The following is a 23,478-nucleotide window of genomic DNA, read 5'->3' as shown; positions in this document are numbered from 1 at the left end:
AGCCAATCAGTTACCAGGCTCCAGGGAGAGACAGACAGAGCGCGTTGGTGCCAAAGCCAAGCGTTTATAGTGAAAGATGTGATTGCCAAGTGGTGAGAGGGGCCATAGGGTTTGGTGGGGACCCGCCAGCAGCACTGTCCTTTCTCTTCGGTGCTGTGGCTGGGAGGAGTGGGCAGGTTTTGTCCCGAGAACCCAAACACTGAGACTGTCTTACTGGACAGATGGTCATTGCCCATCCATTGCCCTGTCAACATTAGAGGGAAAACAATGTTGGTGAAATGTATAAATTTGAGTTTGTATTACTGTGTTTTTCATGGACTAAAAGTGATACACAGATGACTCAGTATAATGTATGATGAGAGTGCCTACCATGTTGTACGGGTTCACAGTACTTGAATAAGTTAATGATGTCAGCAAACCAGGAGAAAGACGTGACTTTAATGCGAGCTCTGCTGAGTCCTCAGCCACCCGAGGGGAATGTCAATCAGTGAAGGGGAATAAAGCCCGTGCGACAGGTGCTGGGGTCACTCATCCCAGGCAGGAGGGGACTTTGGGGAGAGATCTGTTCTAAAAGCAATAGCAGTTCCTCAAAAAGTTACACGTAGCATTAACATAGATTTCGTAATTCTACGTCTGGGTATATATCAAAAACTGCAAGCAGGAACTAAAATAGATATTTGTGCACCCACGTCCCACAGCAGGATCATTCACAGTGGCCAAAAGGTGAAGACAACCCAGATGTCCATCAGCGGATGAATGGATGAGCAAAATGTAGTATATACATGTGGTGGAATATTACTCAGCCTTAGAATGAAGTTCTGACATGTGCTACCACGTGTATGAACCTTGAAAACATGTTAAGTGAAATAAGCCAGTCACAAAAGGACAAATATCGTGATTCCATTCATATGAAGTACCTAGAATAGACAAATTCATAGTCAGAAAGCACAATGGTGATTGCCAGGGGCTGGGGAGAGGCCGGTGGGGAGTTACTGTTTAATGGGTACGGAGTTTTGGTTTGGGATGATGAAGTTCTGGGAATGGATAGTGGTGATGGTTGCACAACTGTGAACGCACTTAAAACGCCACTGAGTTGCACACTTTAAAAATGGTTAAACCCCCACCCCCCCACACCGATCCCACCATCACCACTGCTCAAAATTAACCATGACATGTATTTTTTGTTGTTTTAAATGTTTCATTTTTTATAATTTATAAAGTTAGTCCGATAAACTTAAAGAATAGCAGGAAGAATTCTGAAGAACTCAGATTTCTTGATACTAACGTATTGTGTATTTTCGTGTTCTATTAAAGGATATATCCCTAAAAACAAAAGAAATCTTCACCAACCTGGCTCCATTTTCAGAAGTTTCGGATGATGGAGGAAAGCGAGTGCTCAATTATGAGGCACTAAAGCAAAGACGATTTCCACCAGCAACAGAAAACTTCCTCTACCATCTAGCAGCTGCGGAACAAATGCTGAAAATCTGATGGTGGGATAGAATGTATCACTGATAACTGATCTAAAGCCCTAGCACCATGATTATCCGTTAACTGTGTAAAGTACTGGAAATAACAAAGAAAATGTTATATTTTTAATGATTTATTTGAAAGCATTGCAATTTGACCTGAAAAAGCACTGAAACACATATGAAAACACTTCCGATTTCCTCCTATCTGATTAATTTCATGCCTACTCTCAATGTTTACAAAGTGCTGTAACCACCTATATATATAACATTATAAAACAGCCTGATGTCCCGGAGTAAGAGCAGAACAACTCAAGTTCTCCTGCAAATCACAGCAAATCCAAAAGCCTTCATTATTATAAGTTCCAGTTTGTCTCAGTGTGTAACCACAAACTAATGGTTTATTTTCAGAAAGCTGCCTGAAATTTTGCTTTGTATTCTTCTAGGAAGAACTTTAATTCCTCATGAGGAACTCTACTTTCTGAGCCAAACTACTAAGTTTTCTGCAGAACCGTCTAGAAGATCATTCAAAAGACCCGCAGTTGCACTTTCTTGTAAAAGAATTTTTTTTCCCTTAGCCTTTGAACATTTTGCCTATAGTATGAGGGTTCTGCATAGATTTTATACTTGAGTAGACAACTTAATAATCCATATTTATACTGTTGCAGAGGTAAGCATTTGGCAAACTTAAGCCATTAGTACTCTTTAATTAACCCAGTTGCTAGCAATGTTCTTTTGAAAAAGATGCCAGTCCTTATGTAGTAGAGTAAAAGAAGAAAGCCCATTTGGAATATAAATGTCTCTATGGCTGAGACAGCAGCCTTATGTAATTGGTGAGAGACTGTGAGAATTAACTTCTTGTAAAGGCCAAAACCAGAGAATGTCTTCAAACAACGTCAGTAAAAATAATTTGGCCACGTATGAAGGTAACCGTTCTTTGTTTAGTTAGGTAACTTTTTCATAATTGGAGACCTAGAAATTGCAAAATAAGCATGGAGGTCTAAATTATGTTCTGCTTATTATATGTATTCATATTCATTATGAAAGGTTATTTTTCACTCAGTACTGTTGTCCTTAGAAATCCTACGCAGAAAAATGTTTGCAAAAAAGCTTGTCTTTATTGGATCTTTCATTTATTCCTGGTGTTAGACATTTGTTAGGGAAAAAAGTTTTAAAATAGCCCCTCCTTGGGTCGGGGCAGGGGAGGATTTGAAATGAGATGATGTTTTACTGAGGCAAACAGTTGAAAATTAAATCTGCACTTTATGGGAATGAATACTAACATCTTTTTTGCCCGCGTTTTTTTGGTATTACTCTATTAGCTAATGATCAAAGTTGTTAAAATGACAAATTTATGATACAGAAATAAAATGAAATATTTTGATACTCAACAGTTTTAGGCATATGAAAAGTTGTGCCCTCTTTCTCTAATTCTCCCCACCGCAAACAAAAGAAAAAACCCTTTTTTGTCAACTGCAAGCCCACCGGGAAATTATCCAAAGACCGATTTGAAAGTTAGGCAGTCTGGCTCCTTCCACCACTGGCTCAGCCCTTCTCTCTCTGCCCGGCCCTCCTCCACCCCGCACTTCCTGGAGCTGACTGTAAGGTCCGAGTGCCTTCTCTGAAAAGATGCTCTCACATTACTACTCAGTTATCTGTCAGTGGCTGAACCTCCACTTGGAGCCATTGCACATTTTGTTAAGTTTGTTTAGTATAAGCCTGTGGCTACATGGAGCTGACTGATACATCCCTTTTACTGATTTTGTCCTTTTAGGCTGTTGTGAAACATCTTTTACCCAATTTGGAGATAACCGTCATTGTGGCCTAGGGAAAACTGAAAGCCACAGGTGCATTCTTAGATGACTTGGGGCAGGGTGTGTTGGAAACAGCCCTCCATCCAGTACGCATACGTTTGGGTACCTACTCTACACCGTGGACTACGTATCCTGGGGCTTCCTTGATGCCCAAGACAACAGTTCCTGCTGTCAAGGTGCACAGTCAGCAAACGGGATTGCACGCGGTGTGGCGAGTGCTAGGCATGATACGAGCACTACAGGAGCACATTGGAAGGGCACCTAGTTCAGTACTGTGAATCCTGGAAGGCTTCCTGGAGAAGAGTGATTGACGTCCAAGTCAGACCTGAATGAAACACAGGAAGGAGTCAGCCCAGAACAGAGGGAACAGCTGGTGGGAAGGCCAGAGAAGAGAGACCGCAGCACATCCGAGGAACTGGATGTCGGTCCAGAGTGAGGAGAGGGAGTGGCAAGAGATGAATAAGGTAAAGGCTCCCGCCTGCCATGGCGAGGAATCTGGACTGGATCCTGATGTACTGGGAAGCCATTTAAGGCTTTTAAAGCAGGTGTGGTTTCGAAGAGCGGGCTGGAGATGGACTGATGAGCGACACCAGCAGGGGATATGCTGTTGGGCTGGGCGGTGGACGCAGAGGGGTGAGTTCTAGAGACTTAACAGACTCAGCCCAATAGTGTTGAATGGGGTGGGGCGATGGGGGAGTAAGGCCGAGGCCAGTGATCCTGTCTGACGAAACTGGTACGCGGTGGTGCCATTCCCTGAGGCTGGGAGGGAAAGATGGTCTCAAGTGGACATCCAGATGGCAAAGTGCAGGGGGCCGCTGGACGTGGGCCTGTTGGGCAGGGGAGAGCGAGCCCCACGACAGGCCTGCACAGGGGGCAGTGGCAGTATGACCAGCATCTGGGGGGCACGGATGGCAGCAGTCTGAGCAGTGGAGGGCGGGGTGGAAACAGTGAGGGTAGAAAACTCTTTGAAAAAGTCTGGCTACAAAGGGGGGGTTTGCTTTTTTCATGAGGCAGGTGACTCAAGCAGTTGAACTGCTACTGAGAAGCAGCAGAGCGGGGAGGCTGGAGCCAGAGGCGCAGTGGAGGCCGCAGAGCAGAGGCCCTGAGGAAACAGGAAGGGTCGGGCTCGAGCCCAGAGCACAGCTGACTCTGCACGCAGGAGGGGAGGCCGGGCGTGTGTGGAGGGCGGTCAGCAGGTCTGGTGCCAGGAGGCCAATAGCCTTGGCTTTCACAGTGGGGGAGGACACAGGGTCACCTGCCAGTGAGGAGAAAGGAGGAGCTGGGCAGCAGCTGGCAAAGATTTCAAGCAGCTGTCCAACAGGAGTAAGCTGAGAAGGGAGACAGGATTGCTTTGGGGGTTGGAGGCCTTCATTGGCTCCCCACATATACACCTCGCGATGGGCCATCAGTTTGATGCCTGTGCCTTGGGCACACGGGTGGACCTTTCTCCGTTGTTTTCCAATACTCAACTTTAGAAAAGTTGATTAGGAAGTTCACAGTATCCTTTCACAGGCTGACGAATAGAAAACTGAATCTTGTATCACACATGCGTCCCCTCAGCAACCCCCTGTGGTGGGTTAGACAGGACAGCCCCCGTTTCTCTCCTTCCACCCAAGCTTGTTTAACCCTAGGCACGATCAGCCTCAAAACAGTCTTGGCACGTGTAATCGGAAGCCGTCCTGTTGGCGCGGACACCTCGGGGGGTACCAGGACACTTCTGGCAGGGCTGTCCAGACTGAAACCTCGGAGGAAGGTTTTCACACGGGTACCAAACAAATTCACCTAAGACTCACCCCTACACCCCTCTGTTATAGAAGAGTTCTGTTTCTTCTGTTGCAGACTGAATTTCCTTTTCAAGCTCACTGCACTGTATCTAAAACACAAAGTTAAATTCTTAATACTCACATTAAGACGTTTTCTTGCCTTAGAAGCCAAGTTTAAAAAACAACACAATTTCAGAAAGCATCTATGTCACATAACCTTTTCAGTGATGTGTAATCTATAACAAAAAAACGTTAACCTAACTTCTTAAAAACTTTCTTATGGAAAATTTCAAATATAAACAAATGCTGTGGCCCATGTAATGTCCAAGGAGGTGCCCTGGGCAGGGGCCTGGCAGAATCCCTCTTAGCCTTGGGCTCTCTCTGCAAACCACCCTAGGCAGGACAGGACCACCATTCAGCTACGTCATGCCCACCTTGGACCAACAAGGTATTTTAAAAGTCCAGCAAATGCCAAGACTTGCTTGGTGGGGTTTGGGGACAGGGGCGTGACAGCAACAAGCATTTGAAATGTTCAGCCAAGAAATGCTAGAAATTGATACCTACTACATCAATAATGTCCTTGATACCAGCAACAAGGCTTTGCAGAGGTACTATGATCATCATCTGTCTTTAATAGAAACTAAGCCTCAGAGAGTTTAAGCAGATTGACCAGGGTCATGGAAGAGCTGGGAATCTGAGTCCAGGCAGTCCTACGCACCATAGATCATAATACACCCTGGTCTACAGAACAGCAGCCACTAGCTGCATGTGAGCACGTAAGATTAAATTAAACTAGATTAAAGATTCAGTTCTTCAGTCACACTAGCCACGTTTCAAGTGCTCAACAGCCGCATGTGATGAGCGGCTACACACATTGGACAACACAGATATAAAACATTTCCATCACTGCGGAAAGTTCCATTGGGTGGGGTGTCGCTTCATAATGGTATATTATGAAGTATTTAAAATATCTCAAAGGCTTTTCTTTTAACGTCCCAGAAAAATGCTTCAGATATACAGTTAAGAAAAACAGAATCCAAAACTGTACAAGTGACCTCGGAAATGGGATTATGCATAAATAATGTTACTTTGTTTTATACTTTTGTAAATTTCGCAGATTTTTTTGGAGAATAATTTATTTCACTCTGATAACGAGAAGAAAGAAATATATATTCTTAGAGGAAGTCGAAGGGGGACACTTACCCGTCCAATCTGTGGGAATATACTAAAAGAAACTGGCACCATCAGTCCCATGACAAGGATAGTACAAGAAAGCTTTAGGGTCCACAGTGACCACGGGCACTGCAGGAAAAACTGGGTCCTGTAAGAGACAAGGCACCAGGGCTTTTTTTAGAGGCCGGCCCTCTGCTCGAATGGTGTCCAATTGTCTTGCCAGCAGCTGCAGGCCCGGACTTGGTTCCCACTTGCCCCACAAACAGGCGATACTAGCAGCTGCACCCACAGAGCGCTCACTACACGTCAGGCCCGGGTCAAGCACTTCACACGCATTTGCTCATGAGATCCTCCCATGACCCTGTGAGGTTTGTGTTATCATCATACCCTTCACACGAACACGAGGCTGCAGCTGTGTAAGTCCCTTGTCAAAAATCTCCAAATTCTTAAAAGTGAGAGGTCAGATTCTAGAGCCTGTGCTCTCCCCTGGGCTACACTGACACGGATGTGACACTCTGACCATGACCTTTGAGAGTGTGGGAAGAAGGAGTAAGAAGCTCAGCCTGGGAGTCAGAGACCTGGGGTCCGGCTGGGGCTTGGCCACTGACAGACTGTGTGCTCTTGGGCAAGTCACTTTCCCCTTCTGAGCCTTGAGTTTTTTCAGATGCAAAATGAAAAGGTTGAGTCAGAAGAGCCATGGTGGTCACTCCAGCTTGGACACCATCATGGCTGTGGGATGACATGAGGTCCTTCCAGGCACCCAAGGCCCACTGGGAAATGAGGACCATCTCTCCTCACCAGACAGCGGGTGCCACTGTGCAGGCCTCGGGACGAACCGCAGGACCCCAGCTTTTCCAGAAGCCCCCACTCTGAGGCCAGCCAGAGAGGTTCAGGAAGACCCCGACCCAACAGAAGTCCCCACACCCAGGTAGCTGGATCGACCACGGGAAGTAACAGTTGGCTCTGCCCAGGACACTGCTACTTCCTGAAATGTGCTCCTTGTGTGGTCCTAGCGGTGACTTCCGAGCTCACTACCTGGACAGAGCAGACTGGTTCTGGTTCAGCACCAGGCAGGTGACCCCTCTTGGGCCAATAGAATCCTTCCTTGGGAGTTTGTGTACTGAGTGGAAGACATTCCCTGCCCCCAAACCCCCAGGGCTTGCTGTGTTTTTCTCTCTCATCAGGACACTGCGAGGATATGAGCTGGGAGGTGGCTGCGGTCACGTCCCTCAACATGAAGAAGCCAGTGTGTGGTGGGAGAGAAGGAAGACAACACCCACGAAGGAGAAGAGAGGACCGTCCTGCACCAGAGCTTCTGATCAGCTGCCACAGGCAACGAACCCTGACTGTACCCAGTATCTAAACCAACGCATCTCCCTTCCGCCCTAAGCTACTCACTGCAAGTGGGGCCTCTCATACTGGCTGATCCCAGGCTCTCCTCCTAACAGGCCATGTCTCGCTTCTCAAAAGGGATGGCAGTCTACTGATTCTGGGCCACTGAAGCTAATTTAACGCATGCTTGGAATGAAGGGGGAAAAAGAGGCTTGAGCAATATTCATAGCATATCAGAGCTGGGAGAACCCGCAAACCCTCCACACTCATCATTCTAGAAGCGAGGAATCGAGCCTCAGCAGATGCCGGGACATGCCCAAGGAGCAGATGTAACTGAGGACAGGGCCTGGGCGAGATTCCAGGTTTGCTGGAATGTGCACATCGGGATTTGCACATCTGCCCTAAATCAATCCTACTGTCTTAACTGTGATGAAGCGTGTTTAGAAGGAAGATTCCTGAAGCAACTGATTCCCACCTCTCCAACCAGGTTCAGTACTTGACAAGTTTTATACAATTTTGATTGTTAAAATGTTTATTCCTACCCAGGGAGATGCGCGTACCTCTTACCTTTTAAAAAAGTATGAGAAGACTTCAGGGATAAAAGCTGAGGTCCCAAACAGCACAACTCTGGATGTTGCTGTGTCTTTAATGGCCTAGCGGAAATGAAAAGAAAGCAGCTTAGCATGTGGAGTGAGACAGTTTCCAGGCATCTTGCAACTCAGGACAGAGGCCGGCAAACAGCAGCTCTCCCTTCTCTCTTAGAAAAACAATGCACGTGCAAAAAGGCGAAGGCAGCGCCTGACGTGCACACGTACAGAGGATGCCTGGGGTTGGTGCCAGAGGAACCAGAGACGGGATTTACCTCCCTGACTCCACAGTGGTCTCCATCACTCCTCCAAACCACCCCAAATATAATACCAAGCACAAGCAAAGGCAGCTGACAGACAAATCCTTACTCAGAACCAGATGGCAGTCCGTTTGATGGAAATGCTGGACTGGACTTGCCACTGAGGACCGCTCCATGTTTTCCTTCCAGTCCAGGACTCTGCCACTGGCCTTCCCCTCCTGAACAGGCCCCCCCCCCCAGTTATTCCCACCCCTTCCAGTGGAGGAAGGCCGGCTCCGAGTGCACTGGTGTGGCATCACACCCACATGGAACATGAATATGTCTTCCTATATGCACCCATCTTTTGCTTGTGTAATTCACAATGTGCTATAAAATTTTATTTTGCGTAAACACGTATGTATATTTCCTACCATGTTGTCATCTTTTCTAAAATATACGTTACTCTCTATATTGAGCATTTAAACATATGATTGACTGTATGGGTTATATGCACACAATCATGTGCACTCAAGAGCAATGTCAGAGACTTTCAAGGGAAATTTTTGACTATAGATGACACTTGTGTGCGAACTTCAGAACCCAAGCCCTGGATAAGACACAACTCCGCACACAGCACCGCTCAGCGCAAGATGGACAGGCACTCTCCCCACCATTCCCTCCCCTGAACTCTGTTCTGTGCACTTCTGTCCTCCCATAAGCCCATGACCCTGTGACCCTGGGGCTACAGCCCGCTGTCTGGGCTCCTCTGCTGTACCCAGCACGCCTGTTCTCTGCTTAGGACACGAACGCTCGGCTCATCCGATCCTCTGCGGGAATGTCCTTCCCCCACGAGGACAGAGGGCGCCAAGAGGGTGGCTTTTAAAATAAACTTTCAGGAATACAAGATAAAGCTGTTCGACTCCAGGAGGAGAAAAGTGGCTGCTGAGCACGCTGTGCTTCGACGTCAGTGAGGTGAGGCCAGCCTCACTCCATTTGACTCATGTGGAAGAGAAGACATTCCAAACCAGACACCGGTCATGAGGAGACACTGCAAGACGCGTGACAGCTTGCAACTGAGTAGCTGACACGGCCAGGCCAAGGAAAACAGCACGGACTAGGCTCCTGAAATCTGATCAAAGGTGCCCTGTTACAATCAGATATTGCTGGTTACGCAGTTTCTGAAATTTTAGCCAAAGAAAATAAACCTTTCGGTGACAGGGAAGTGATAAAAGAATGCTTACGCACGGTCGCAGACACTTTATTCTTAAGAGAAAGATAAACATTTAAAAAAGAGCAGACCATCAAACCTTTCTTTTACCCTAAATTGGCCTTCATGCAAAAAAGGAAGTTTCTCTCGATGAGCTGGGCTAGATAAGTGGGTAGCTAGCAGGGCCCGAGGCTGCCTCCCCACCCCCAGCCCCTGGAGAGGAGGGATGCTGACTGGTCAGGCTGTGGGTCTCCAGAGCCCAGCACAGTGCCCAGCAGGGAGGAGGTGCTGAGGAACAACTTGTGGATTAAACATTTGCTGTCACTCTTCTCTCCAGCTCTGTGAACAGTTCACAACGATACCCATGCCCTGCACTTAAATGTGAGTTGAAGAGAAATGCAAACATATATCCACACGAAGAGTCGTACCTAAATGGTCAGAGCGGCATCACATGTAATAGCCCAAAACTGGACACAATCCCAATATCTATTGCCTGGGGAGTGGACAAGCAAAACGTGGTACAGCCATACAATGGAACACTGCTCAGCAATAAAAAGCCACACACTACTGATGCCTTACAAGTTGGACGGACCTCAAAAGTCAAAGAATCCCGACACAAAAATATTGTATGATTCACTTGTATGAAACTTCTAGAAAAGGTAAAACTATGACGATATAAAGCAGATCAGGGGACTTCCCCGCTGGCACAGCGGTTAAGAATCCGCCTGCCAAGGCAGGGGACACAGGTTCGAGCCCTGGTCTGGAAAGATCCCACATGCCATGGAGCAACTAAGTCTATGTTCCACAACTACTAAGCCTGCACTCTAGAGCCCGTGAGCCACAACTACTGAGCCCGTGAGCCACAACTACTGAAGCCCGCGTGCCTAGAGCCCGTGCTCCGCACGGGAAGAGAAGAGCAGAGAAGAGAAGAGACGAGAAGCCACCGCAACGAGAAGCCCACGCACCGCAACGAAGAGTGGCCCCCGCTCGCCGCAACTAGAGAAAGCCCGCGTGCAGCAACGAAGACCCAACACAGCCAAAAATAAATAAATAAATAAATTTTAAAGCAGATCAGTGTTTTCCTGGGGTTGGAGGTGGGAAAGGGAGTGACTGTACATGGGCACATGAAAAATTTTTAGGGTGATGAAAATGTTCTAAAATTGGACTGTGGTGATGGTTGCACAACTGTTTGAATTTACTAAAATTCATGAAACTGTACCCTTACAATGAATTTTATACTATGTAAATTCCTCCTCAATAAAACTGTTTAAACATGTCTCTTTAGGGTGATTCTTTTTTTGTTTTGAATTTTATTTTATGTATTTTTTAAGTAGCAGGTTCTTATTAGTTATCTATTTTATACATATTAGTGTATAATGTCAATCCCAATCTCCCAATTCATCCCACCACTACTCCACCACCACCACTTTCCCCCCTTGGTGTCCATATGTTTGTGCTCTACATCTGTGTCTCTATTTTTGCCCTGCAAACTGGTCCACCTGTACCATTTTTCTAGATTCCACATATGTGCGTTAACATACAATATTTGTTTTTCTCTTTCTGACTTACTCTGTATGACAGTCTCCAAGTCCACCCACGTCTCTACAAATGACCCAATTTCGTTCCTTTTTATGGCTGAGTAATATTCCATTGTATATATGTACCACATCTTCTTTATCCATTCATCTCTTGATGGGCATTTAGGTTGCTTCCATGTCCTGGCTATTGTAAATAGTGCTGCAATGAACACTGGGGTGCATGTGTCTTTTTGAATTATGGTTTTCTCTGGGTGTATGCCCAGTAGTGGGATTGCTGGATCATATGGTAGTTTTATTTTTAGTTTTTTAAGGAACCTCCATACTGTTCTCCATAGTGGTTGTATCAATTTACATTCCCATCAACAGTGAAAGAGGGTTCCCTTTTCTCCACACCCTCTCCAGCATTTGTTGTTTGTAGCCTGTAACTGATTTCTAATCTCATAGCACTGTGGCCAGAAAAGATGCTTGATATGATTTCAATTTTCTTAAATTTACCTAGGCTTGATTTGTGATCCAAGATGTGACCTATCCTGGAGAATGTTCCGTGTGCACTTGAGAAGAAAGTGTAATCTGCTATTTTTGGATGGAATGTCCTATAAATATCAATTAAATCTATCTGGTCTATTGTGTCATTTAAAGCTTGTGTTTCCTCATTAATTTTCTGTCTGAATGATCTGTCCATTGGTGTAAGTGAGGTGTTAAAGTCCCCCACTATTATTGTGTTACTGTTGATTTCCTCTTTTATAGCTGTTAGCAGTTGCCTTATGTATTGAGGTGCTCCTATGTTGGGTGCATATATAATTGTTCTATCTTCTTCTTGGATCGATCCCTTGATCATTATATAGTGTCCTTCCCTGTCTCTTGTAACATTCTTTATTTTAAAGTCTATTTTATCTGATATGAGTATTGCTACTCCAGCTTTCTTTTGGTTTCCATTTGCATGGAATATCTTTTTCCACCCCCTCACTTTCAGTCTGTATCTGTCCCTAGGTCTGAAGTGGGTCTCTTGTAGACAGCATATATATGGGTCTTTTTTTTTTGTAGTCATTCAGTGAGCCTGTGTCTTTTGGTTGGAGCACTTAATCCATTCACATTGAAGGTAATTATTGATATGTATGTTCCTATTACCATTTTCTTAATTGTTATGGGTTTATTTTTTGTAGGTCCTTTTCTTCTCTTGTGTTTCCCACTTAGAGAATTTCCTTTAGCATTTGTTGTAGAGCTGGTTTGGTGGTGCTGAATTGTCTTAGCTTTTGCTTGTCTGTAAAGCTTTTGATTTCTCCGTCGAGTCTGAATGAGGTCCTTGCCGAGTAGTGTAATCTTGGTTGTAGGTTCTTCCCTTTCATCACTTTCAATATGTCGTGCCACTCCCTTCTGGCCTGTAGAGTTTCTGCTGAGAAATCAGCTGTTAACCTTATGGGAGTTCCCCTGTATGTTATTTGTCGTTTTTCCCTTGTTGCTTTCAATAATTTTTCTGTCTTTAATTTTTGTCAGTTTGATTACTATGTGTCTCGGTGTGTTTCTCCTTGGGTTTCTCCTGCCTGGGACTCTCTGTGCTTCCTGGGCTTGGGTGGCTATTTCCTTTCCCATGTTAGGGAAGTTTTCAACTATAATCTCTTCAAATCTCTTTCTTGGGCCCTTTCTCTCTCTCTTCTCCTTCTGGGACCCCTATCATGCGAATGTTGTTGTTTAATGTTGTCCCAGAGGTCTCTTAGGTTGTCTTCATCTCTTTTCATTCATTTTTCTTTATTCTGTTCCATGGCAGTGAATTCCACCATTCTGTCTTCCAGGTCACTTATCCATTCTTCTGCCTCAGTTATTCTGATATTGATTCCTTCTAGTGTATTTTTCATTTCAGTTATTGTATTGTTCATCTCTGCTTGTTTGTTCTCTAATTCTTCTAGGTGTTTGTTCTTTAATTCTTCTACGTCTTTGTTAAACATTTCTTGCATCTTCTCGATCTTTGCCTCCATTCTTTTTCTGAGGTCCTGGATCATCTTCACTATCATTCTGAATTCGTTTTCTGGAAGGTTGCCTATCTCCACTTCATTTAGTTGTTTTTCTGGGGTTTTATCTTGCTCCTTCATCTGGTACCAAGTCCTCTGCCTTTTCATTTTGTCTATCTTTCTGTGAATGTGGTTTTCCTTCCACAGGCTGCAGAACTGTAGTTCTTCTTGCTTCTGCTGTCTGCCCTCTGGTGGACCGTTTAGGGTGGATTCTTAAACATAGAACCTTCATTTCCAAAACAAGGTATTTTATTTCTGGCAGCAATTTCTCTCCTGTTACTTGCAATTATGTTGTCCCTGTTGTAATTCACTTAGAAAGGTGGCCACTATTTCCAGACCTGCTATTAGATGGGCTGGTGGGAATACTGTAGCACGTATCCAGTGGTTTACAATTCAGCTTTGTAAATAGTGACAGGATTTAGAGTAACATGTTTCATGAGCCAAATAATGAAGTATTTACTGATCGACTGAGAGGCCATCTTATCCGACCACCTCTCCTACCAGCATTCTGGGCAGAAGGAGGTCCCGCTGGTTCAGGGAGCCCCCTTGAACGCAGACACTGTGAGAGGCCCAGCTACTCTCTTTGCTTTGTGAGCAACTGCCTCACGTTACAGTTCTTTAGCTAAAGTCACTCCACAGAGATCAAAAAAGATCCCACTTCCTGAAAGGCATTTTTTTTTTAAAGTCTATACCCAAAATGAAACCGTAGACTACTGCAGGTTCTTTGAGCTGAATGCAGACAGAAGCTACTGTGTTGGATTGAGCAAAAGAGTAAACTACTTAACAATAAGAAGTCTTAGAAATGGAGGCCTTTTAGAGGAGTTTTAGGTCAGGGCATTGGATTTCCTCAGGCCATTCTTCACAGCAGACTGGTCCTTAAAGATGAAGACTCTAAGAAAATCCACTGGGAGGTGGACACGGAGGGCTTCTCTTAAACCCAGAGACATGTCCACTGACTTCCCCAAGTACAGAGCAGGCTGGGAGGGCAGATGCTGAGCTTGGAGGACAAGATCTCACCTTCAGATGGGGTCCAAACGTTTGGCGGACGTCTATCTGTGACCCATCTTAGGGGTCAGTTTGGCTGGGATGTAGTCCCCAGGTATTTAATCAAACACAACCGAGTTGTTGCTGTGGGGGTGTGATTAACATCTACAATCAGTTGACTTTAAGTAAAGGAGATTGATTACCCTCCATAGGGTGGATGGACCTCATCCAATCAGTTGGAAAGCCTTCAGAGCAAAATCTGAGGTTTCCCAAAGAAGAAATTCTGCCTCAAGACCGCAGCATCAGCTCCTGACTTTCCAGCTTTCAGGCCTGCCCTATACATTCCCAGTGCAAAAACTGCACAAGCCAATTATTTAAAATAAATGTCTTACTATATATATAGATAGATGATAGATAGATAGGCAGATATCCTATTGGTTCTGTTTCTCTGGAGAACCCAGACTAATGCATCACCTTTTAAACATCAGGGTGGGGCTTCCCTGGTGGCTCAGTGGTTAAGAATCCACCTGCCAATGCAGGGGACACGGGTTCGAGACCAGGTCCGGGAAGATCCCCCATGCCGCGGAGCAACTAAGCCTGTATGCCACAACTACTGAGTCTGCGCTCTAGAGCCCACGAGCCACAACTACTGAGCCCTCATGCCACAGCTACTGAAGCCCACGCACGTAGAGCCCATGCTCCACAACAAGAGAAGCCACCGCAATGAGAAGCCCGCACACCACAGAGAAGAGTAGCCCCCGCTCACAACTAGAGAAAGTCCATGCGCAGCAACGAAGACCCAACGCAGCCAAAAATAAAAAATAAATAAAATAAATTCATAAAAAGAGAAAGATCTTACTGCAGAGAACAGATTAAAAAATTTTTTTAATTTAAAAAATAAACACCAGCATACAAAATGTAAATTCTCTCTCTCAGCATCGTAAGAAAAGACAGATAAGAAAAGGTTGAAGGGAGACATGAATTTGTTACCAACTCTCAAACAGGCAATTCAATTCTTTGCCCAAAAGGCAAGCAGCTTACAGCTCCATCTTGTGCGTCCCCCTACCTTTGTCCCAGCTTTTCTGGAATAGCCGATGACACTGCCTTCCTTGTCCATGACCTCAATCCCTCGCAGGGGCTCCAAACTTCTCGATGCAACCACATTCATTCCACTGAGTTGGGCTGTGGATGTAAAGAAGAAAACACACAACAGAGAGATAAGTGTCGGTCCAATAAAGCAACATCTTTTCAAGTGTCACGCCTGTTTCTTTGATGGTTGCACTTCCTGATCCTCGGGTGTTACTGGGCCAACCAAGCTCTCCTCTGGGCTGTGGGGCAGGGTCAGAATTGCTGGGCTCTCAGTCTTGGATCCTGACCACAAACTAGCACCAGGTTCTGACACCCCTGACTGGATTCCCGGAGAAACCCTGGGGTCCTTGAAATACGCCTACCTGCTTTGCTGAAGCTGTTTTTTTTTTTAATGTTTCTTTGGCCGCACCACGTGCAAAGTGGGATCTTAGTTCCATGACCAGGGATCGAACCTGTGCCCCTTGCAGTGGAAGCGCAGTCTTAGCCACTGGACCACTGGGGAACTCCCTACTGAAGCTGGTTTGACCAAGTTTCTGTAACATAATTTCCCAAAGTTTACCACTGACATAATTCTGCTAACTCTTCAAGCTGCTATGATTCCCAAACCCAAATGTGGAGCGTGAACTAGTGAACTTGCAGGCTGGCAAAACAGTTAAAACAGTTGGTTAATAGCTCTGTCACTCCCTTGGAGTCAGACCACTGGGTTGGAATCCCCTAGACCACCACTTTCTCCCTGTGAAACCCCAGAAAAGTTCCCTAACCTCCCCTTGACTCAGTCTCCTCATCTGTAAATGGGAATAATAATACTACCTACCCCTAAGTTGTTGTCAAGATTAAATGAAATAATACATGGACAGGGCTTGTACAGAGTCTTTCAAATGTAATTTGTGTTTCCAGGTTTGTGTTCACCCTTGGACAACTAAAGGGGTATCTACAGAGAAAGTGTCACCTCTCAAACCAAAGACCTAATTTGGGCCTGGGGGCACCGGCAAGATGCAAACAGCGGCCCTCATCAGCCACAGTGTGGCCCAGAGACTTGGGTATCCCTGAAGATGGAGGGAGGCTCCCTGCTTACCGAGAATGATGACAGGAATGACGTTTCTGCTCAAAATGCTGTTCAGTGAAAATCTTACTTGGAGCAAACGAGGGAATAACTAGAAAATAAGAGAGAAAAATCATTACTGCATGGAACCAGCAGAGAGCTAGTGTCAACTTACTTCCTGTTACAGGTCAGACCCCTGCAAGTGCTCTCCGTGTATTTCTTGTTTTAATTCCTGCAACACTGACGTGTTCTCCTGGATCATCAGAGGAACTCTTGGAGACTTAAGAGAGGCTACAGAACTTGTCCAGAGTTACTAAGCCATTAAGAGTTTGAGCCAAGATGTGAACCCAGGCTTACTGGACTCTGAAATCTACATTTTCTCCTGTTAGTATCCTGACATCTAAAGCAATACACAATTTGTGTAACATGTTTATAAACATGAATACATTTTTTTTTTTTTTTTGGCCGTGCTGCACTGCATGTGGGATCTTAGTCTCCTGACCAGGAATCGAACCCACAGCTCCTGCAGTGGAAGCGCAGAGTCTTAACCACTGGACCGCCAAGCAAGTCCCCTGAATTAATTTGTTTTTAAAGATAACAGTACTGAGCCCATGCCTAGAAACCTGGAAAATAATCACACAATTTTGGGGTGATAGGATTACAGATGACTTTTATTTTCTTCTTTATGTCTTAATCACACTTTCTAAATTAAGTTAGAACGTAAAATTTTGATTCTGAGGAATAAAAAAGATTCGACAGATTTCTAAAATACACACTCCAAAAAAGGTGGAAGAAGCAATCACTCCTGCTCCTACTAAGATACTCTCATGGGGGCGACGATCCTAGGGAAAAACAAAAGTTCATATTTAGCAAATACCAGAGTTTTACCCAGGAAAGATAATGAAAACAAACACACAAAATCGCCAAAAGAAACAATATGAAATTGCGTACCCTCTGGGCCTCATAATACTCACATAACTTGCATTTCCATTGACAATGTTGAAGACTGTACTGTAGGTGTAGAAGGAAGCCTGCAGGAAGACAGAGGCTAACATGTCACATTCTGGTTTCAAGCACAAAAAATTCAATAATTACGAAACAGAAAGAGTTGCTACCTGAGGTAAAATCATGGACTTTAGACTTTTTACGGGCAGCATTGACAGAAATACCTGTAAAGAAAATAAAGCAGATACAGACTACTATATATATTATAAAATAAACAGATAAACAACAAGGACCTACTGTGTAGCACAGGGAACTAGATTCAATATCCTGTAATAACCTACAATGGAAAAGAATCTGAAAAAGAATAGATATATATGTATAACTGAATCACTTTGCTGTAAACCTGAAACACGGTAAATCAACTATACTCCAATTAAAAAAAGAAAATAAAAAAGAAAATAAAGCAGAGTTGTGAGTGTCTGGGGGGAGGGAGGGCTTGTGGCGCAAAGAACTTCCCCAGGGAGATGCAGACCTGAGACCCCAGGAGCAGGGAAAGTAGAGGAAGGTGCGATGCAGGGGGCTAGTGGGCAGTGGACAGGTGACGTTGGATGGGCACCCACGGGCACTGGGAGCCCCTGGGTGCCTCGCAGTGGCCCCCATCTCCAGGCAACTGAGCAGGGCAGCTAAGCAGCAGCACCTGCAGGGGCAGAGGAGTGCTGTCACTTGGTGAGAGCGCCTCACGAGAGCCAAGGCGGACGGCCTCGCTGGGGGAGACTCCGGTTTCCAGGGGAGGGCTTGCGGAGAGAAGGTGACAGCCAGTGACGTGGGCTTGTGCCAGGGAGCACATCTTAACTCATCAATCTGCTCCATAGCACTTTGCACACGCTAGGTGTTCAAAGAAAGGATTACCTTATGACACTGTGGACCCTCAAGAGGCCCTGGTGCCCGGGGAGGGATATGTGGGAGTGGGGTGGGGAGTGGACAAGGGTCGGAGGTGCAGGGTCCTAACCATCTATCAGGCAGTCACGGGACGGAGGTCCAGAGCTGGAGGACACCAGCCACTGAGCTTAGGAGATGGGGGGACATCTTCCTAAGCCCCCAGCTTCAGAGCGGTGAGCGGCAGCTTACTCACCATGGGCACTGTGAAAGGCAGGAAAGCTGGCAAAAAAGACAAGAGGGTCAGCGACAGCAGAGTGGGTGGAAAAGCACCCACCCAAAAACCTCTTCTCAGGCCGAATGAAGGCATGGATGTCAAAGGGTATTTTTTACACGTGCTTTTTTGTTCCTAATAAAAATAATAGCTGTGCACGTGGCAGAACTTTAAATCAGCGCAGCAGAGTTAGATCTGACCAGGCTCCTGCCCACTGAAGGTAAGTGGTCCCTTGTTCCAAGTCCTTGTTCACCCTTCCACATGAATTCAATACATCTGTGACACTGGGACTTATAATAAGACATGTATACTTGCTCTTCATCCCTGCTCCTGGCACACAGCCTAAAACCCCCGAAATTTCCTAAGTGAGAAGAGCGATAAAGGTGAAAGGAGTGTCTCTTATTCTTCGTAACAAGCCCCTTTCAACCACACCTGAGATAATGTCAATGCAGTGACCCTGGGAAAGCACCTAAGGGAGGGGGCTGGTTGCCAGGGGAACCAAACACTTGACTAGAGGGAGGCAAGGTTTTCTAAAGGTTACAAACCACTCTGAAAATTAGACTCAACTCACCTGCAGGTCGAAAAGGACCAGGGATCAGCCTGCTATTGTCAGGATGCACTGTTGACTTCAGAAGGGTAAACACAAAGGTGAGTCTGATGTTTGGTTTTGTTATCTTAGGCTAAAAATTAGGACGGGGCTGAAACTTACGAGACTTCTCTTCCAAGCTTCTTGTACCTAAAAAGAGAAAAACCAAGCAATAGCTTTTAAAGGTGGCTTAGCAGCCAGAATATCTCCTCTACAGTCTCATTTCTGGTGCCACCTTTGCTCCACCTTTCAGAGACTGGAGGGCAAACTGTTTTCTACCACAGGGACTGAACAAATCAAAACAAGTGAATCAAACGAATGAACTGACAGGAAGCAAAGAGAAGATCCACACGAAAATGACCAAAACATTAAAAAGTCCCAAGTCTCTAAACTAGGAGAGGCCAACACCTAACTCGTCCCCTCGGGCGAGTCCCTGAGTGCAGCCAGCCTCTCCTGGCTCAGAGCAGAGTGGACTGTGCGCAGACCACACCATTAGCCAAGTCACTTGTAACAGAGCCAGGCTGTGAGCTCAGAGGCCCCAATAAGTTCTCAGAAAAACCAAGTTAAATGTGTGAGCTTTCCGCAGGCTGCCTCGAGGGACTGATGTCTGTGGCCTCCGGAAAGCCCCGTACACTGCAAGGTAGATAACAAACACTTGGTTTGAGTCTTTGGGCAGGAAGTAGGTTCTCACTCTGGAGGCCTGCCTGAATTCTGGAATTTGCCATGGGGCTCCAGGAATCAGCTACAGAGAATCCTCACAACAGATATTGCAACTGCAAATATCTGCTGCAAGGAGGAACACTACGCCTTTTCTTCTTAATACCAGCTCCTAACACTAGTAACTAATATTAATCTGGTTTACGAGAAGGAATCCTACCTACATTTAAAAAGCGAACCCAACTGGGCAGTGTTTACAATGGCAAAATCCCACCTGATTTCAGACCATGCAAGTAAAATCACCTCAAGGCAACCCCACTCAGCCTTGAGCCAGGCACACCTGGGAACAAGAGCCATACCCTTTTGTCCTCCAAGTCACTTCTGGATGCATCTTCATGGGTTAACAATAGCTGCCTTGATTTTTCTATTTTTTCCTATAATCAGAGACAAGGAAATCAAGCAATGATCTCAACACTGTTCAGATTTATCCACAGATTGAAGAAGCACCTGTTCACTCACACCTGATTTTAATTTTAAAGCAACGTGGAGCTAAGGCTCTGTACCCCCTGAGTTTCCATTAGATAGTCCTGTGTGTCATTCAGATTCAGACCACCCAGCTTCTTCTTTTTTTTTTTTCATTTATTTTTTGGCCACACCTCACGGCACGTGGGATCTTAGTTCCCCCAGCAGGGACTGAACCCGTACCCCCTGCACTGGAAGCTCCTTAACCACTGGCCCACCAGGGACGTCCCCCACCCTGCTTCTCACACAGCCCCGGCGGCTCACCCCACTGCTGCTACCACCTGCCCCATCCCCTCCACCGGTTCCTCTCCGACTGTCACCATCCTCCTGGCTCCACAGGTCAGAAACCTGGAAGTCCCTTCTCTCTCTCTCATACCCACATCTAATCAGTTCAGTCTTATTTTCTCTCTTCTTTTTTACTTAATCTGAGTAAAAAAATTAAACAAGGAAATTAAAAAAATGATTACATACAATCCCCTCACCCAGAATTAACAACTGTGAACATTCCGTTATATTTGTTTCTAATTTTTTCCCCCAAAAGATCCATCACCCCCAGTCTCAATTTCCTCTCCATTCTATCAGAGGTAACCATTATTATGAATTCAAGGTATAAACTTCCAGTCCATTGTTTATATTTGTACATACATGAATACATGTATCCATAAAACAAATATGTAGTTTTGGTTTTTTATGTTGTAATTCACATAAATGCTGTACTATATGCATCTTGCTTTCTTTACAAAACATCATGGATACCATGTTTTTCCATTTAACAGCACACATATCATATGTTTCCACTTTATATCATAGGTCATCACCAGATCATTTTTAACAGCTAATCAGTATTCCACTGCATGAATATACTACATTATATTTCTCTATTTCCCTACTGATGGGCATTCAGCTTGTTTCTTGTTTTTCTCTATTATAAACAAGACTATATGGAACACTTGAGCACAAGGACAGGAGCATCCCTGTGGATCTGGCCCCGAGGGTCATTGCTGGTGACAGGGTCTCTCCTCCTCGTCATCCCTCAGCCACAGCTGGTTCAAACTCTCATCTTTTACTTGGACAGCTGAGCCATCCATCCCCTGAACTGTTCTCAGTCTGGTCCCTTCTGGTTACTCACCACCTGGCTAGGTACAAACCCTCCTCGTCTGAATGACACACAAGGACCTTCAAGAAGTGCCTGGTTCACCTGAATTAAAATAAAAGCCCCAGTAGGACTTCCGTGGCAGTCCAGAGGGTAAGACTCCACGCTTCCACTGCAGGGGACACGGGTTCGATCCCTGGTCAGGGAACTAAGACCCCACATGCTGCGCAGCGCAGCAGGGAAAAAAAAAAACAAACTCAGTAACTGGGTGACATGGCCCACCTGGCCCCCCCTCCCCCATTTTGCTTACAGTCTGCTCTTCCTGACATTTCCTCTCTGGCCCTCCCTCCCTCCCTGCCTTCTCTAAACAACCTCCCCCAAGTCCTTGCTATACCTTGCCCTTAGAACCCTAGGTCAAGGTCTGCAACTAGCTTTGCCAGTCTGTCCTCCATTATGAGGGAGGTTTGTTTGGATCCCCTTTGTTACTACCTGTTAAATAGATGTCTGCTTTTATGTACCACCCTTCCAATCCAACAAGTTCATTCACAAGGAATAAAAACATGATAATATATATGGATTCTGTTATCTCAGCTGCTTTCAAAAGGGACACACAGTCTTCACGTTTCAGAATAAAATGTGAAATTCACTATCTCTGAAAACAAGAAAATACTTACAATTGAAACGACCAAATTTGTAGGATCCAATAATTCTGTCCACTGAAGAAATCTCTGAATAAAAGACTTAAGAGGGGCAAGAGCACCAGAGAGGTTAATGGCAGCAGAAGAACCAAGATACATGGTAATAACAGCAGTTAACATTATTTTTGAGAACCTAATAGGGCCTTCCTCTTGCAGCATCTCCTGGAATCCTCACAACATCCCCATCTTACAGGTGAGGAAACTGAGGCTTCCAAGGACTCATGAATGGATTCAAGGAAACTCAACCAGGAAATGACCCAATGGCCTGTGGTCTTAACCACTTCAATATCAAAGTGCTCTTGAGGGTTAAAAGCCCAGACTTTGGGGTCAAATGGGCCTATGTTGACACCCCACATATGACCTTGAAGCACTACTTAGAAAGGTCTCAGAATCTGTTTCTTCACCCTCCTGCGATGGTTATATGGCTTAACTCTAGTCATAAAGAACCAGACACCCCAGTGAAGGCTCAATAAAGGCAGTTCACATATGGAGAAAGCAGGCATGGTTTGCTCCTAAAAGTCCCCACATTTTGCAGTGGTTTCAGCTTTGAGGCCTGGCTCTGCCAGGACACCTTGAGTACCCTGTGCTTCCTCAACATCCCCACCTAAGAGAACAAGGCTAGGCTCTACTTTAGGTAAAGGCTGAAAGAGAACACTCTACAACTGTGCTGTCCAATTAGCCACATGTGGCCAGGCCAAATTGAGATGTGCTGTATGTGTAAAAACATACACGGGATTTCGAAGACTTCCTACAGAAAAGGAAGTTTTCATAGTTTTCTATATCGACTACATGTTGAAATGTTAATATTTATATCTGTTGGGCTAAATGCAATGTATTATTAAAATTTAAATTTTAAAAGCCACGTTTGTTAATGTGGCTACTAGAAAATCTGTAATTACCTATGCGTCTCCCATCCTATTTCTACTGGACAACGCCGCCCAGCCCCACTCTGAGATGGGGCCCAGGTTACTTTCCAGCCATGGCGGCTTCCCGCAGCCCCGAGTCTCACTGTCCGGTGGCTGAGCCTACAGACTCGGGGAAGCTGGGGCCACCTGGGAGGACCTGTTCCTCTCCAACCTGATGCCCAGCAACAGCTTAGGCAGCGGAAGGCAGGCCCCTGAGTGGTGGGGAGTGACTCCTCAGTTCGTGCGATCTGCAGGGGGAAACTGTGCGACCCTCGCTAGCGAGGCCTGGGGCAGAGGCCACGCACGGTAACAGCCATGGCCGTCGGCATCCGGCAAGCTTGGGTTTCCTTCGTCCCCTCCCGGGGTCTGAAATGGGAAGGCGGGTGCTGCGACCACGTGGCCTGCCCAAGGTCACCGTGGCCAGCGGCGACTCCACGCCGCGCGGCCCAGGCCCTCCCCGTCCCCAGACGCGCCAGGCCCAGGCCGTACTTGGCGTTCGGTGATCCAGAAGCGCACGTTGGGCTCCATGCGGGCTGCGGCGCCGCTGCACCCTAGGAGCCACCCGGCCCCCGCGCTTCTTCCTCCTGCTGCTCCTCTTCCTGAGACCTACGAGCTCCCGGGAAAGGCCGCGGCCGCCTGGCCCGGCGCGGAGGAGGAGCCGGGCGGCGAGCCCCGCCCC

The 23,478-nt window shown here is 45.9% G+C and overlaps 2 protein-coding genes across 9 annotated transcripts in view; one reads left to right on the top strand and one right to left on the bottom strand.

The window, feature by feature from the left end:
• The window catches only part of DENND10 (DENN domain containing 10), a 20,103-nt gene extending 15,885 nt beyond the window's left edge, over nucleotides 1-4,218 (top strand). For 2 of the 4 annotated variants that reach the window (XM_060098923.1, XM_060098947.1), the window contains one exon: nucleotides 1,315-4,218. In XM_060098923.1, coding sequence (XP_059954906.1) covers nucleotides 1,315-1,491 — 177 coding nt within the window. In that variant the 3' untranslated portion in view covers nucleotides 1,492-4,218. The remainder of the gene's footprint in view (nucleotides 1-1,314) is intronic. The other 2 variants (XM_060098939.1, XM_060098931.1) reach the window with 2 other exon arrangements.
• The window catches only part of SFXN4 (sideroflexin 4), a 23,952-nt gene extending 474 nt beyond the window's left edge, over nucleotides 1-23,478 (bottom strand). The window contains exons 1-15 of one of the 5 annotated variants that reach the window (XM_060098985.1): nucleotides 23,289-23,477; nucleotides 21,871-21,936; nucleotides 19,941-20,015; nucleotides 19,048-19,074; nucleotides 18,910-18,964; nucleotides 18,321-18,346; nucleotides 17,359-17,412; nucleotides 17,218-17,274; nucleotides 17,020-17,085; nucleotides 16,277-16,355; nucleotides 15,179-15,294; nucleotides 8,119-8,204; nucleotides 6,250-6,367; nucleotides 5,077-5,156; nucleotides 2,566-3,608 (exon numbers count right to left, since the gene is read on the bottom strand). In XM_060098985.1, the coding sequence (XP_059954968.1) occupies nucleotides 5,079-5,156; nucleotides 6,250-6,367; nucleotides 8,119-8,204; nucleotides 15,179-15,294; nucleotides 16,277-16,355; nucleotides 17,020-17,085; nucleotides 17,218-17,274; nucleotides 17,359-17,412; nucleotides 18,321-18,346; nucleotides 18,910-18,964; nucleotides 19,048-19,074; nucleotides 19,941-20,015; nucleotides 21,871-21,936; nucleotides 23,289-23,327 (942 nt within the window). In that variant the 5' untranslated portion in view covers nucleotides 23,328-23,477 and the 3' untranslated portion in view covers nucleotides 2,566-3,608; nucleotides 5,077-5,078. Of the gene's footprint in view, nucleotides 1-8; nucleotides 245-2,565; nucleotides 3,609-5,076; nucleotides 5,157-6,249; nucleotides 6,368-8,118; nucleotides 8,205-15,178; nucleotides 15,295-16,276; nucleotides 16,356-17,019; nucleotides 17,086-17,217; nucleotides 17,275-17,358; nucleotides 17,413-18,320; nucleotides 18,347-18,909; nucleotides 18,965-19,047; nucleotides 19,075-19,940; nucleotides 20,016-21,870; nucleotides 22,507-23,288 lie in introns of those variants that run through there. The other 4 variants (XM_060098977.1, XM_060098995.1, XM_060098960.1 and 1 more) reach the window with 4 other exon arrangements.

This window comes from Mesoplodon densirostris, chromosome 1, assembly GCF_025265405.1.
Source record: "Mesoplodon densirostris isolate mMesDen1 chromosome 1, mMesDen1 primary haplotype, whole genome shotgun sequence".
NCBI lineage: Eukaryota > Metazoa > Chordata > Mammalia > Artiodactyla > Ziphiidae > Mesoplodon > Mesoplodon densirostris.
The sequence above is the reverse complement of the archived record's forward strand: the minus strand, read 5'-3'. Positions and strand labels throughout refer to the sequence as shown.